Source organism: Ostrea edulis, chromosome 4 (assembly GCF_947568905.1).
Source record: "Ostrea edulis chromosome 4, xbOstEdul1.1, whole genome shotgun sequence".
NCBI classification, from domain to species: Eukaryota; Metazoa; Mollusca; class Bivalvia; order Ostreida; family Ostreidae; genus Ostrea; species Ostrea edulis.
In genome coordinates this window covers 17,278,167-17,295,881 of record NC_079167.1, presented here as the reverse complement: position 1 = coordinate 17,295,881, position 17,715 = coordinate 17,278,167, and the positions used below count along the sequence as shown (strand labels likewise).

At 36.6% G+C, this 17,715-nt stretch overlaps 1 protein-coding gene across 2 annotated transcripts; it reads left to right on the top strand.

Moving 5' to 3' along the window:
- Window positions 1-4,049: 4,049 nt before the first annotated feature.
- Window positions 4,050-17,231, top strand: LOC125671866 (zinc metalloproteinase nas-6-like). Of its 2 annotated transcripts, XM_048907854.2 has the most exons (12): window positions 4,122-4,193; window positions 4,507-4,519; window positions 7,015-7,047; window positions 7,160-7,206; window positions 7,314-7,392; window positions 10,398-10,536; window positions 10,664-10,839; window positions 10,965-11,273; window positions 11,497-11,517; window positions 13,983-14,120; window positions 15,300-15,544; window positions 17,080-17,231. In XM_048907854.2, exons 1-12 carry the CDS (start codon window positions 4,137-4,139, stop codon window positions 17,161-17,163), a joined length of 1,341 nt encoding a protein of 446 aa, XP_048763811.2. In that variant the 5' UTR covers window positions 4,122-4,136; the 3' UTR covers window positions 17,164-17,231. The 2 variants fall into 2 exon arrangements, with proteins under 2 accessions (XP_056018082.1, XP_048763811.2); XM_056162107.1 differs by lacking the exon at window positions 4,507-4,519 and having other exon boundaries at window positions 4,050-4,197.
- Window positions 17,232-17,715: the final 484 nt, after the last annotated feature.

The following is a 17,715-nucleotide window of genomic DNA, read 5'->3' as shown; positions in this document are numbered from 1 at the left end:
TTTTATTCATTGATCTTGTGAATTATAATCAATAGTTTGTAAATCACATTCTATATCATGTTACTTTTAATTTTACATCTTGTTACATTGTATCTTGTGAGTTTGTTTTAAAGTCTGAATCATTTGACTTAAGAGCTTCGGGTCAAATTTGTTTTCCAAGGACATTGTATTGTTTGTTATAAAGTGATTACAACAGTGATCAATCTCATAATACCCATAAAGAATACACGAACACCAGGCGGAAACTAGCAGCCACTAACCAGCAGCCAATAAGAAACACGAACGCCCTGGAAATCATTCAGAAGAGACAAATGTATCATTACAGCTTATATGTGTAATAATCTCAAATATCTATACGTAGGCATGTTAGCATGGTCACGTGTAAATATTCAGATGTACTACGAAATGGTTACTCCTTCTTTAGCTAAGGTTATGTACTCAAATTGTTGCTTGACTAAACCTGATTCTGACGTCAATCCAGACTTTTACCACGAGAGTAAGCTGTTACAAGTTATATCAAGCGACATGGTGATTTTGATAAGAAACTGCAAGCACCTTTTTGACACGAAAGGCCAAGCGTCTTCCGATAGCAGCTAGAAATTTATGGCTTAATGATTTATATATATATATTAGGTATTCTATATTATTGAGAAAATCCAAGTTCAGAAAAATAAGAGAGAAAATAATCACCTACTAGTATGTCATCACATACAGCTTTGATCAATATTTTCTTTTCATGAATAAATATATATACTAGCTAAACTGCCCTATAGAAAAGAGAGCAAAACTCCAACAATTTCAAGGTTCTATGATATGTAAGTGCAATCTAAACTAGGTTACCTGGTTGCAATCCAAAACTATGATGCGCCGTTTTAGTATTTTTGAGGTATTTTTCAGATTAATTTCTTTTACAATGTAAGGAATTTTGAAATAAAAATGATTTAGGGATTTTTGGATATGGAAAAATAGAATTTTGATAATTTTTCCCTTGATATATAAATACTTGCATTTGATCTTTAAGAAATACATTTCATTTTTTAAAATACATGAGGGTATAAATGCGAATCTTCACGTCGGCAAACGTCATGAAATTCAACAATGAAATTTATTCTACTTTCATTTCTATCGAAATTCCATGCCATTGAAATAGACGTATTAGGTCATTCTTTATACACTGAATTTGATTACGGATTAAACCGTAAACCCGATCGAGATATAGGGCTCATGGCGGGTGTGACCGGTCGACAGGGGTGTTTAATCCTCCTAGGCACCTGATCCCACCTCTGGTATGTCCAGAGGTTCGTGTTTGCCCTAATCTTAATTTTGTATTCTTTGTAGGAGGTATGAGATTGATCACTATTGGTTATCTTTAGTTTTTCATCTGTCAAGATTCGTTCGCTCATTGTTCACAACTACAACACATTCATAAGAAAATGGTTAGCATTACAATTTGTAGAGATATTAAGGCAAAACATTGGAATTGTAAATATAAGAAAATTATTTTTCTATAATAAGAAAACCATCCGCATTTTATATAATTAAAAAAAAATTCTCATCAGAAAATGGATTTTTGAAATTAAAAAAACTCACAACTTTGTCAGGAATTCGAAATTTTGATTTCATGAAATCATTTCTTATAAAAGAAATTCATTTTCAGGTACCTGTATACTCTTTTTAGAATAAAAAAAAAAATATATCTATATAAATCAATGCATTCTTTTTCAAATTCTTAGCATTCATGATGTGAACATATAGTTTCATGGTTGTGTATGTAATTGAACACAGATTACTTCATCAAAATCAATAGGAGAGAGTAATTTCTGATTTGTTGCTTCGGCAACAAGATCAAAAGATCGATGTCGGATAAATATTTAAATTCAAATAGTTAGGGGGAAAGGTAAAAACTCCCATCAGTTTCCGTCATCCGACATCGATTACACGTTAGTGGAAAAAAGAAAAAAAGTCGAGTGAAAAAAACCCACATAATGATTGATTGATTGAATATATATAGAGGGACTCTCGAGAATATTTCACTCATATGGAGACGTCACCACTGCCGGTGAAGGGCTGCAAAATTTAGGCCTATGCTCGGCGCTTATGGCCCTTGAGTAGGGAGGGATCTTTATCATGTCACACCTGCTGTGATACGGGGTCTCGGTTTTTACAGTCTCATCCGAAGCACCGCCCCATTTAGTCGCCTCTTACGACAAGCAAGGGGTACTGAGTACCTATTCTAACCCGGATCCCCACGGGATACCACATACTGATATTACGGTTTAATGAACATTTACTAGCTTTAATGTACACTTTTATTTGTGAGTAAATAGTAGAAAAGGTATACAGAGTGTTATTGATACTCGTGTGTTTTTAATTGTTAATTGATTAGTTGCAACATTCATCATATTTAGTTTAAGGGGGTGGGTGGGTGGGTGGGTGGGGGGTTTTGGTGAAAACAATGTGAATTTAGTTTTTTGTCAGACTTTGAACTTTTGATCTCGCCCTTAATAGACGTGTTTTGCAATCTGTATAATACTTGTAATTACAAAAATGGAGTAGTTTTCACCAAATACCCTCTTATCAAGAACTGTACTTTAATAACAGAGTCAATGACAAGTCACGCTTTTATTAAGTATCAAAAAATAGTACATCTAAAGTATGTCACGTGTGTATTTCTGAGTTCACGCTATTGATACATGTAAAATTACCTTCGTGGTCAATATCAGGTATTTTGACTATCATTCCACAATATATTGTTCCTTCTCAACAATACATGAACAGAAACACATAAAATCACACAGAAATAGAACCGAGGGAGGGGTACCAACGAAAGACAACAACATATAAAGTCTTTTACATAAAAATTGAAAGAAAAGGTACTAAACCAAATCAATCGATTATTTCTAATAGCAATAATGAAACAATTAATACAAGAGTACAAAGTTTAGTATTAACCAGTGCTGGGAAGTTGTGATTCTAATGTTGTAATGTCCTCATGATAAGGACAGATTTGTAGGGGTTCCATAACGATTGCCCGAAGTTCGTGACTTCCAAGGTACTAATGATATATTGGTATGGAGACACATAAAGGACATATTACAATTGGTTAATTCTAGCAAAGTCTTCTTTCCTAAAATTTACTGTAAAGACAAAGAAAATGAAGTGCATGCTGCTGAATTCAATAATTGTTTGTTTAATCTATAGCTTGTAATCAATTTGAATAACAAATTAAGGAAATTATTGTGAATAGCTCTTTGTAGAGTAAAAATATGAATTTATGTTCTTTAAAAATATTTTCCGTTCTGTCTGTCTTTGCGTCCGTGAGTCCAAGAAAAGCCAAATCACCCTTATTTGATCAAATTTAACAAAATCTCAAAGATTTATTCTTGAATCGGAAGCTGGAACTTTGTAGATCAATATTTGATACACTGATTTACTCATGGTCACACAGGTGAAGCTGAACCGTGGCTAATCCAGCGACTCTCAACATGGAAACCACTCTTTATTTGGTTTTGGAGTTTTTATTCCTATGAATTATATATGCAATTTGTCTATACTTCAATTCACGTCATAAAAAAATCAGAGGGATGAGGGGGCATACTTTTTGACAATGTTAGACTGTCAATACCGATTTTGAAGAATATATGAAAACCAGGGGGTTGTGGCTCCCTCCATCCACCCTCCAACTTCCTTCGGATTAACTAAATTCAACAACCTCATTATGGGTCCAAGACTTGCATACCACTCACAGGAAGTCATTATTGAAACATAGGAGATTCAAAACTTCACATGTACAAGTTAGGAAGTAGTGTTCAATAATATCTATCTGAATAACAAAACCAATTCGATTTATGCTATAATTTTCATTCCTTGTTTAACTTGTTTATTTGCTGTTAAAAGTGCTCAAATGCGCAATATTGTTGTAATATACAGTTTTCGTTGCTATTGTCATCAATAGGGGGTTCAGTTTTCTACCTTTAGCTTCATACATTGCTGAGTCCTATATATCTGATAAGACGACCCAGATAAGAGGGGAATAGTTTGCTTATAGTATGGCCATGTCGGCCTCCCATACTATGCAATAAATTATAAGCTCCAACAACCTTCCAGTTCACCAGTTGGTCTCAGTACACACCAGGATGAAGCTGTGGCTTATAGGGTTGTTTATTTCATTAGTTGCCGCCAGACCGAAACAGGCTAGTAGTTTATTCAGTCAATTACTAGAAAATGTACCAGTCTTGTTCCTGTTTGTGACATCATAACAAATTTATTAAGTACATAATGCGATCTTCAGAAGTAAGCAGTGCTGCCAAAAATATAAACATATCTTTCAAGAACTATTACGGACGCATTTTATAATACAATGCACATTATTTATGCATAGAAATTCTTGATATAGTTTCATTTTCAAAATTTAGATTAAAATAAATATAAATAATGGAAACCTACATAATATATTGTTATTAAATGGACTTTATTTAATGGACTTTTCCCATTTTCAATTCATAGGATGTTCCAGAGGGTAAGTTTCATAAACTTTGATAAAATAGGTGTTTATAGTATCTAGAGAGACGAAATATCCAACAGTATTACGTGTAGCATAACCAACTTCTATCAGAGAATTTATTGTTTTCAGAAATATGTTCCTCGATATCAATATACTAATACTAGCTGCAATAATGTAGCCCTCTCTGATTTTTTTTTTTTTTGATTTTTTTTTTTTTGGGGAGAGGGCTACAACTCCTTAGGATCTCCGTAATGGTGCAAATGCGGGAGTGATTCACTCCCGCAACATTTGCGCTCATTCTAAACATTTCCTGACTTTCTTTACATAAATAAAATGATATTCTATGTTTCTTAGTCAATATATAAATTTACAACCTGCAACTTTAGATTTGTGAGGCTCTATTCTACCGTTTTCAACAATTTCGATAAATTCCAATTTCTCGATTCATATTTGTGCGCCATGTTTGATGTACTGAAGTTTCAACTTCCGGTTGTCAAGTCATTTGCATATGCCATATAAGGTAGTATTTACATCAATGGACAAGTATGGAGGCGAAAGCTATTTCGTCGGTATTGAAAAGGTTTGAATTTAATATCAAGTTAAAAACCGAACAGCAGAGTGTAAATTCTTTCTGCAACAATATGATTTTCCTTTCTTTGTCGAAGTGGCTCGAATAACTACATTTTCGCGCTGATTGTCAATGTTTAGGCCTTTCATTAGATCCACCTACGAGATCTCGCGATAACAAGCATGGCGGAGCAGACGAAGAATTTTGCATGCTGTACATTATATTTAATGAAAAACACCTTTATTAGACATACCCGAGCACAAAGTTGGTACTCCTTTTGGTGTAAACAACATTTGGAACTAATACACCGAGTTTATTATCGGTTATTCATAAAAATTATTTTGCACCATTACGGAGATCCTATGGAATTGTAGCCCTATCCCGAAAACGTCAGAATAAAAAAAATTGGATAGGGCTACATTATTGCAGCTATACTAATACATATTTCGAAAATGATATTTTGACACCGATGTAACAGTTTTTTTTTTTGTGTTTAGTGGTTGGAAATTAAAAGCGCTTTCATATGTGACGTCATAGTCTATCAACCACCTACTCACGTGCTTGTCATCTACAATTTATATTACTGATAACCATCAGAATAAATGAATATAAAGTTAAACAAAATACTCTCATAATTAAAATATTGCAACATGAGAAATTTGTATACACTGATCAGCTTTTAAATTCGCCATATAAGGATGTTTACTCGCCGCCATGCATAATTCAATACACGTATCAACACTTCGCGCAAGTTACGCCCCTTGTCTACCATCTTGCGGTTAAAAATCGTATTTCCCTACGTTTCTTATCTGCAGCTTAGAAATTTGTCATTTTCCCATCAATTGCAGTCAACTACAATAATGCCCCACGGTGGAACAACCCATTAACTTTTATGAAAGCTTGATGATTAGCTAAAATTCACGGTTATAACGTATTACATTATATAAGGTAAATAAGGAAAACTTGGTTTTTCACCGATTGACCTTTGGCTGATCCCGCAAAGGGACGTAACTTGTGGTGAAGTGTTGATACGTGTATATTGCATCCCATGGGTTTAATGTAGGCGGGTTAAACTTTATTTCCCATTTGTAAGATGTGTTTTATTGGTTTTAAACACACCTGGTTGTGAATTTCCGTACATCCTGATGATTGATTGATTGTATGTTTGTTATATACACCCCGTCGAGGATTTTCACTCATATTGAGACGTGTCCAGTTAAAGGTGAAGTACCAACAATTTAGACATGGGGGGGAGGGTGTAAATGGCGTGGCATTACCGTACATTGTCTTTCAAAAACCGTTTGACTGGAGCTATGAATATTGTTTTATAAATAAGAATTATTAGTGAATTTCGCAATGTTCATTGTTTATAATGCTTGATTGAAGATGTTGGTTTAATTCATACTAGTTAGACTCCTTATTCTCAACCACCTTGTACCGACGATACGAAGAAAGCCTTACATCATGCCCTAGTTTTATTTAATCAGTGAATGAATAATTCATCAAACACATTTAAGCCATAATATTAATGTAGTTTGAAATCTATATACTGGTAAGATATTGACAGGTTTGACGTATACTTGGTATGAGGATGCCCTCTAAGCATCTTCGCTTATTGCTTACGGATTAGTTGATGCACACGTCATAAATAAGCCATTGCAGTATTACAAATGTGTTGATTTAAATTGATTAAGACTTGATGATAACGTTGTTTAAATTCAATTTCGTTGATAGTTCTGTATCAATAGCAAATTTTGAATGAATGTCGTCTTTGACGTCACTACTTCACGTGACCCCAAACTAAGCCATTCATGAACTGGCCGGGAAAGACACGATGAAATACTTTTATGCGATTTCTATAAATTATGATAAAACAAAAGGGTGATTATGCTACAAGTTTAATTCTTTTTATAAAGATGAACTACAATTCATATATTTTCAGGATTTGATCCATCATATCCCGAGGAAAATCCAGGTGAGGACTAAACACTATTTATTCCTTGTTACATTGATTCCTGTTTAATTTTCTAATACATGTAAATTGAATAAGTTACTTAAAATGTTTCCTTATTTTTGTCTAATTTAAGGTCTGTATGAGGGCGATATGGAGCTGCAACCTGAACAACAATCCAACGTAAGTGATATCTGAACTATTTTTACTTATGTTACAATGAATATAGAAGATATTTTACTCCACAGGCTGATATTAAAGTTTCAATGAGAGAATGTGTTAAATTTCAGCTAAGAAATGCTATAGGAGACACACGATACCTATGGCCACATGGTGTTGTCCACTGGACCATCGATAGTCACCATACAGGTATGTCTTTATAATAGAATGCTTTTGTGATATTTGGCTCATTTTCTGCAAAGCAGTTTAGTCGTCCTACCAACTATCACCTGTCAGCGATGTAATAGGAAATGTTTCGTATTGCAACAAAGTAGATTGAACTAATGATTTTTATTCATTTTTGCACATATCGAGACCGATGTGTCATCTTTAACATGGCATGACATGTTATATCATAACCTTATTTTTTAAGTATAAGATGTGGATTACCTCCCTTATAATAGTGCTAGAAGTGTTTTCTGTAAAGCACATCATCAATCGTTAAGAATAATTCTTCCCCATAATTTCTATATACAATGTTTGATTCACTAGCATTCCTAGCAGTGTAAGATCAGTTGTAACAGCTAAAGCTAACGACGCGATTAAACACACGAATATCGTGATTACTCTAAGATTTAAACGAACGGTAATAGGCAGGCTTTGTTCCTGGCTGCGATCGATCTGGTGACAGAGAGGACTGGTGGTTCGTTAAACATATCACATCTGTCAGTCATCAACAAATAAACGCATGGGATGAGTGAAGAACATCAACATCAAGAACCTCTGGAGCGGTCGATGCTGAGATGCAAACCGAAAAAGTCTTCTGTGAAATATCCTTGCCGACTGGTTTGCGGCGCTAGGACACTCGAAATCAAACAACTTTAGACTTTTCTATTTCTGTCGTGGAGTTGCAAGACTGGTTTTGATTGGTCATGCAGCTAGCCAAACAATCAAACCCAGGACTGGCGTTTTCCGGTTAATAAGCTTTCAGTTAACAGATTCTAAGTTTGTGTCTTGATTTTGGGCTAGGACTTCTACCACGACATATCATGCGCCTATCAAACAAAATAACTATTCGATCAACCACAACAACGAACCACAAAATTTCCACTATCATCACACGACATAGACTGCAACTAAATGCAAAATACCTCAATCATAACACGGACGTTGAAGAACAGTACATTCAATTTTCGACGATTAGAAATAGCACGTTTTCAAATGTCGTAGGGAAATAGCACCTGTTTGTCTTGTTTCGCTTCATTTGCTTACTAGGACCGGTCTGTCTCACACAATCATGGATTATGCCTGGATTTGAGCCCAGCAGTAATTCGAATTTACTATGAAAAAAAAACTCCACTCGTGCAACGCGCAGAAAATCTGTGTTGTTGACTGAGAGCATGACTTTTGTACGACTGTGACTATGCATCTAATAGTGACTAACGGTCGTAATCAGTTGTCATGACATGAGTAAGAATTTGAATATGTCTTTTGGATTGTGCTCTAATCTGTAAGCTTAAAGGATAATTTCTAACTGACCAAAGACGCAACGGAACTGGGCTAGACTGCGACTGGAAACCCCAGTAAGGCGCTCAGAGAATTCATACCACACGTCTTAAGTCCCTATTAGTCTTGAACATTTTCGAAGCCTGTGTGTCCCAACTTAGCCCCTAGCTGTTGTGTGATAAGCTTTCATTTGTCCTTGATTGCCGTGCACAGTTGTGAAATTTTTTCGAATTTACTTGTCGTATATTAGTCGCATGACCTTCACCGACCATGATACGAAATGCCACACGAGTAGAACTGATCATACAAGTAGCTACAAAAGTCGTCGTAAGCTGTGTGTCGATGGTACTACTACACTGGGCGGTATAGAAAGTACCAGTGCTTACATGCTTTGATAGTGGTGAATCGTTTATCTACCACTTCATAATTTGTCTCATTTGCAGATCTTTGTTTTTGGAGTCATTCATATTTCTTCTGTTGAAAACTTATCAAAGAACGATCAATGTTTGATATTTTGAGATATGTAACGACCAGACGAGTCACTGCAACTCAAGTCGCACAGTCCGTCAAAACCAGCTGCACAATCAGTCAAAACCAGCCGCAGGATCTGTTAAGACCAGTCGCATGATCTATCACACCCAATCGGCAGTTGTATCACTGGTCGTAGCCAGTCGTTCAATAACTATATATCACCGTACCTAATTATGTATATTGTGTTCAACGATAGATTATGCGACCGGTCATAAACAAGTAACGTGTTTTACAATGCGACAAAGAAGCTTAAATTGTAAATATATTCATGACCATCAACGATTGTCTCCAGTCCCAAGACAGAGGTGGAAATAGGACCAGTGGCGCATAGAGGATATGTGAAGGATGCTGACTGATTTTACCTAAGGATTACTCCGTTTATCTGATCAAGATATAGGGCCCACGACGGGTACATGCATGACTGATCGACAGGGGGTGCTTACTCCTCCTAGGGACCTGATCCCACCTCTGGTGTGTCCAGGGGTCCATGTTTGCCCTACACTTAATTTTGTATTCCTTATAGGAGTTTTGAGATTGATCACTGTTCGTTATCTTCACTTTTTCATGCTTAACCAACAGGTTCTAATTCATTGTTCAGATCCTTGTTTCACGTGTTTTTATCGCTTATATTATCATTTTGTTTCTTTTTCGTTATATTGTTTGACGTCCCATTCAAAACATTTTCACCCACGGAGACGTCACTAACTCTAGTTTAAGGTCAAACATGTGTATTTTGACCTCTTCAAGACCATGACAGTTTTCGTTCTTCATTGTGCCAATGCCTACCGTGACACAGGTCCTCTATTTATTCATTAGTTCGGCTTCATTATTTTTTCCTAGATGAGTTAAGTATTGATAATTTAATATCAGATTATCCAAAAACAAATACAGAATGAAAGGTAAAGATAACGAACAATGATCAATCTCATAACGCCTATAAGCAATATAAAATACAGAGTTGGGCAAACACGGACCCCTGGATATAACAGAGATGGGATCAGGTGCCTAGGAGGAGTAAACATCCCCTGTTGACCTGCCACACCCGCCGTGTGAATACAATTCATTAAGGACAGTGTTGATGAAATCGATTACATGTTCCAGAGTTAGGAAACATTTTGTTGATGATCTGGAAGTTTGTCGTCTGTTATATCAAATTTGTCATTTTTATCTTCACTCAGCAATTCCATCACACGTTCAGTTGTTTAAATCCGCTATGCAGGAGATCATGGATAAGACGATGGTCAACGGCAAGAAATGTATTGACTTCCAGCCAAGAAGCAGCGAAGCCGCCTATATTCAGTTCTCATATGGATCTGGGTAAGTTTCCTTTTTAGCTTTAAAAAACTCTTCTTGAATGAGTTATTTAATTATTTGCATTACCGGTACATGAAAACATGTAAATTAGACTTTACTGAATTCTCTTCGACGTTTTGGTTATTTTCAGTTGCCATACACCGGTTGGTTACCATGGCAGACGATCTGACGTGACACTTGGTAATGGATGTCTGAGAAAAGGAACTATAATGCATGAAATCTTACATGCTCTCGGTTTCTGGCATGAACAAAGCAGAGCTGACAGAGACAACTACGTGAAAATTCATTTCGATAACATTCAACACGGTATGACTTTCAAAATTCAGATTAATACGTTTTGAAAACAATTCTTTCATTGGCTTTGAATATATTCGAAAAGTGTTCCTTTAATACAATATATTCAGTCTATGCTAATGTTTGTTAAAATTTAGGACACGAGAGAAACTTCGATAAGTACCAGGTTGGGCCCAAATTAGATATGTTGAACGAACCATATGACTATGGATCAGTCATGCACTACAGTGCTTATGCTTTCGCCGTCGATAGAAGAAGGGTCACTATTGAGACTCTCCAGCCTGGAGTGACGATCGGTCAACGTGTTCGATTGAGTGATATTGACGCAAAGGAAATTCAGATTCGTTATGGATGTGTTCCAAGACCAGGGTCACCACCAGGTGGCGCAGTAACAGGACCTACTTCCGCCCCACAAGTCACCGTACATCATCAGACAGCCACCCCACGTAAGTTTGTTCGCAGTGCATTTGTATCACATTATGCAACATGATTTTTAATCAAAAGATTTATTTTTGAATATTGATTATTCTAATTATCAAAAATAAATGTATCTGAACTTTCAGAACATTCCACACTGAGAAATGAAAAAGAAACAAAACGTTTCTCCTCCACTTTAAAATGAATATGATGATATGCATTGTAAATAATGTTTTTAAAAACTATTTTCAGATACCTTCCCATCCAATTCAGGTATGACGCTATTAGCTATGAAATTTCATATTTTTAGGTCACCTTGATAAACTCAGGTGACCTATTGCAATTGATCAGTGCCCGTCTTCGTTAACAATTGAGCATTTTAAACTTATTTTGATTACTACCTTTCTAATTAATGATTCCCTTTAATGAGCACCCTGAATTTGTCCTATTCAATGTCAATTAATATTGAAACTTTTTACATAATTTTATTGAAAATTGTTTGCTCTTTATGTTGTAAAAATTTAATTTCTCATTGAAGTTAGATAATTAAAAAAAACGACGCTTGTCCACTGCATTTTGGTACAACCCTCGTGCATTTTTATGACGTTATATCTTGTCTGCCGACGCAACGTTATACAAAGGCAACTTTCCAATTATCCCTTTCCTTCAAAGGAAGCAATATCATGCTATATTTAATTTTTTCATGACGTACATTGTCATCAGATTAAATTTTGACAATTTTATTAAATTCAAAGAATGGACCAATTTTGACCTTTCATGGCTCTAGCTCCTTGGTATGAAGCATCTTTGGGACAGGAGGAGGGATATATTGTCAAAAGTTGACCAATGTTCAAAAATATTTTATACAACCGCATGTCGGCAAGAAAAACTAAATGCATTGCGATTTAGAACAGGAAGGCCTTTACCAAAATTGTAAATTTCAAGATCCCGGGATAAGGTTTCTGACTCCAGGGTTGAGCAAACGTTGGTACCCCGGGATCTAAAGGGCGGAACAAAAACCAATATTGACCAATTTTCAACTTCTTCTTCTCTACAATCCCTGGGGTTTTATATAAACTCTGATGACCTATTACAATTGGTCTGCGTATGTCGTGGACATTTTTAACTTCTTGATAACTACCATTCCAATACTTTTCATTTGGTATGAAGCGTCTTTGGGACAAGAAGGGGGACATAAATTGTGAATTTCGGGACTCATATACCTTTGAGGCCTTAGGGGTGGGGCAAAGATTGCCAACAATTTACCAATTTTGAAAAAAGATTCTCTATAATTGCACATGTGTATGAAAAACTAAATGCATATAGTCATGTAGAGTAGGAAGTCCTTTACCTCTTTCATGATCCTCGGGGTAGGGGGTTCTGACTCCAGGGTGAGACCAAACTTGGCATATGGTGTTTATGTGCAGAACATTTAAAATATTTTCTTTAATGCGATTACTACTTGGAATGAGTAGGTAGCCTTTTACCAAAATTCCCTGGGGTAGGGGTTTTGGTATTACGGCATGACGCATCTTTGAAACAAGGGTGACATACATGGTGAATTTCAAGACTGTTGCATCCCTGGGCGTTAGTGTCGAGGCTAAAACTGCCCAGAATTGACCAATTTTAAAAATCTTCTTCTCCTCAACCACACATGTGTAAGAAAAAAAACTACTGATGTAGAGCTGAAAGACCTTTACCAAAATTGTAAATTTCATGATCTCTGAAACAGAGTGGGGCCAAACTTGGTATAAAGTGTATATGTGAAATATGTCTAAAACATCTTCTTTAACGTTATTAATACTTTAAAACTAAATGGATATTTAGAATGATCAGGTAGTCCTTTACCATAATTGTGAATTTCATGATCCCGGGGGTAGGTATTTTAGTATTAGGGTGGGGCCAATATAGTCAGTGATTAAATGTGTTCACGATTGAACATGTTTAACCTAAATTCTTCTTGATAACTACTACACCAATTCTTTTCAAATTTGGTATAAAGCATCTTTGGGACAAGGGGGCGGCATAAATTGTAAATTTCAGGACTCCTACATCCCCAGGGTCTTAGGGGTGGAACATAAACTGTCAAATATTGACCAATATGCAAAACTCTTCTCTAGAACTCCACATCTCTAAGAAAAACTAAATGCATAGAGTAGGGAGACCTCCACCAAAATTGTAAAGTTGGCGATCCCAGGGGTACATGTAGAGGTGCCAACTCAAGGGCAGGGCCGAGCTTGGTATATAGAGTGTATATGTGTAGAACATTTAATATTATTTTCTTCTTCTGAATAGATATTTACAAGGAGTAGGTAGTCCTTTATCAATATTATAAATTTCATGATCTAGGAGAAAAAGATTTGGTTCCAGGGTGAAGCCAAAGTTATCAATTGAATGGTTTCTTTGAGTTTGGTGATACAGTATAAAAACGAAATGCATATTTGAGGAAAGCAGAAAAGAATGTATAAAATTGTGAATCTAGGAGGGGTCTATGTTGTGTTATTGTTAAATATATAATATCTTATGCAAAATAGTATTAAGAACACATTTTGTTTTATACTGTTGCTAAATATTAGAATTTAGTTTAGATTTACATAACAGAATTTTTATTCTGGATTCCATAGCCTTTGGGACTGGTGATACTTTTAACTAATACTCCGGTGACGATAAGGCCTGTGGGTATTTTATATGAAACATATTTCAACATCTTAATTCTTATTTTTTCTGTTCATTGACAGCTGCTACATGTTCCTTCGACAGTGGTACATGTGGGTGGACACAATCAAGAACAGATGACCTTGACTGGACAAATGGACATGGACGTACACCAAGTACAAACACTGGTCCCACGACAGATCATCACGGCAGTACTAACGGTAAGGTCAGATCATCACGGCAGTACTAACGGTAAGGTCAGATCACCACGGCAGTACTAACGGTAAGGTCCCGCGACAGATCATCACGGCAGTACTAACGGTAAGGTCAGATCATCACGGCAGTACTAACGGTAAGGTCCCACGACAGATCATCACGGCAGTACTAACGGTAAGGTCCCACGACAGATCATCACGGCAGTACTAACGGTAAGGTCAGATCATCACGGCAGTACTAACGGTAAGGTCACGGCAGTACTAATGGTAAGGTCCCGCGACAGATCACCACGGCAGTACTAACGGTAAGGTCCCACGACAGATCATCACGGCAGTACTAACGGTAAGGTCCCACGACAGATCACCACGGCAGTACTAACGGTAAGGTCCCACGACAGATCATCACGGCAGTACTAACGGTAAGGTCCCACGACAGATCATCACGGCAGTACTAACGGTAAGGTCCCACGACAGATCATCACGGCAGTACTAACGGTAAGGTCAGATCATCACCGCAGTACTAACGGTAAGGTCAGATCATCACGGCAGTACTAACGGTAAGGTCAGATCATCACGACAGTACTAACGGTAAGTTCCCACGACAGATCATCACGGCAGTACTAACGGTAAGTTCCCACGCCAGATCACCACGGCAGTACTAACGGTAAGGTCACGGCAGTACTAACGGTAAGGTCCCGCGACAAATCATCACGGCAGTACTAACGGTAAGTTCCCACGACAGATCATCACGGCAGTACTAACGGTAAGGTCCCGCGACAGATCATCACGGCAGTACTAACGGTAAGGTCCCACGACAGATCACCACGGCAGTACTAACGGTAAGGTCACGGCAGTACTAACGGTAAGGTCAGATCATCACGGCAGTACTAATGGTAAGGTCCCGCGACAGATCATCACGGCAGTACTAACGGTAAGGTCAGATCATCACGGCAGTACTAACGGTAAGGTCCCACGACAGATCAGTAAAGCTGTATCTGCTATCAATAGGATGTATACACCATAGTGAATTAATTCATAAACATATATATTACCTGTTTAATGAGTAAACCATAGAATGAAATTTTTTTCAATATCCAGCAAACCGTATTTTAATTCATATACCAGTATATGCTAAAACAACATAAGTAAGTTAATAATTAATGAGTTATGACTGATATCATTTAGGACATTACCTATACTTGGAGGCTTCAAGCCACATTCAGAAGACTGCCAAATTAGATTCCCCGTCCTACCCGGCCGGCCAGTACTGCTTCAGTGCATACTTCCATATGTATGGACAACAGACAGGCTATCTGTCATTCAATCTTATCCAGCATGGCCGTCCTTTCACGATGAAGAGATACAGCGGCGATCATGGAAACCGGTGGCTTCACATTAGACTTAGCGTTAACATTCATGCTACCTTCCAGGTAAAATTTTGTGACAGTCAATATGTTAGAGTTTTTATGATCATATTACTTTATAAACAGATGCAGTGTTCCTGCGAAAAACTTAAGATAATTGATCCTAACTCTATAGACACTGGATCCCAACACTATAGGTAGAACTATAGACACTGGATCCCAACACTACAGGTAGAACTATAGACACTGGATCCCAACATTATAGGTAGAACTATAGACACTGGATCCCAACATTATAGGTATAACTATAGACACTGGATCCCAACACTATAGGTAGAACTATATAGACACTGGATCCCAACATTATAGGTAGAACTATAGACACTGGATACTGATGCTATAGGTAGAACTATAGACACTGAATCCCAACACTATAGGTAGAACTATAGACACTGGATCCCAACACTATAGGTAGAACTATAGACACTGGATCCCAACATTATAGGTAGAACTATAGACACTGGATCCCAACATTATAGGTAGAACTATAGACACTGGATCCCAACACTATAGGTAGAACTATAGACACTTGATCCCAACACTATAGGTAGAACTATAGACACTGAATCCCAACACTATAGGTAGAACTATAGACACTTGACCCCAACACTATAGGTAGAACTATAGACACTGAATCCCAACACTATAGGTAGAACTATAGACACTTGACCCCAACACTATAGGTAGAACTATAGACACTGAATCCCAACACTATAGGTAGAACTATAGACACTGGATCCCAACATTATAGGTAGAACTATAGACACTGGATCCCAACACTATAGGTAGAACTATAGACACTGAATCCTACTACTATAGGTACATGTAGAATCATACATATTGTATCCTAGCATTATGAATAAACTTTAGATGCATGCATTTGATACCAACACTATCAATAGAATCTTGGATATTATTATATAAATATTGCATGTATTTGAGGGTAACATTGAAAATTTTCACCCCGAGAAAACCATTGTCAACCGAGGCGTAGCCGAGGTTGACAATGGTTTCTCGAGGGGTGAACATTTCAATGTTACCCTCAAATACATGCAATATTTGTTTTATTATACTGAATGTTATGTAAACTGGAAAGCAGAAAAACTTACGTCTGTTGACATTTGATCAATCACTGTCGTGCGATATTTCGTATTTCGATGCGGGTACTCACGTTTATTACAAACGCTCAAATGACGTCGTCTAGCAATCTACGGCGAACCGTACGCGCATAAATTTGACGCATGTGATAATTTTTTATAATATCACCCGTTGTCAAGTACTGTTACCCGTTGCTAGATACTATCACCCTGGGTCGCGTGTTTTCTGTTTTCAGAGGGTAACAATATGTTTTTTCAAATGCTTCTCAACCAATCAGGTTCGAGTATTTTACATGAAAGTATAATAAGATAATTTATTGCACTATAACTTTAGGCATTATTCTATTTTTGTTTGTTTGTTGTTTTACGTCACATTCGAGAATAATTTTACTTAGGTAGAATTCTATCTTTGAGATAATGTATTGATATCTTGTTGAATTTCAGTTCGAGATTGAAGGGCACACCGGAAGTGGTTACCATAGTGACATAGCCATCGATGACCTGTCGGTTACACCCGGTCACTGTTAAAAGTACTTTGTTGAAACAATGAAATTTTCTATGTTGGTGGTATAATAAATTATATATTTCCAAGAAAAGCGGTGCTTGAAATTCAGTGCTTAGATGCTTGGTTGAGTATTTTACTGGTCTGGTTAAGGAGGAATAAGGCATCGATCAAAATTGTCATGAGTAAAAATATAGGATATGTGTAATAAAGTTGTGATGTTGAATATTAAAACATTTGCTGCAAGAGCAAAAATTTGCAACTTCAGTTAAAAATCACAAAGAAAAAATTTATTTAACCCCTGTGGGTCTCGAACGCATCGTATGTACATGTAGTTCGCCAGTTTGACCAATAATCTACTAAGCTGAATAGACACTAGAACAAAGAATATATTGCAGATGACATTTTTGCATCAGTAGCGTACTTCTGTTTGAAAATTGTGGCAATGCTTTTCCTGTTTAAATCAATTAATCAATCAATTGAATAAAGCAATTATGATGATGTGAAAGTATCGTATACAAAGATATCAAATTATTTTTTTCTAATAAAATTAAGATAATATACATGTATAATTGTCT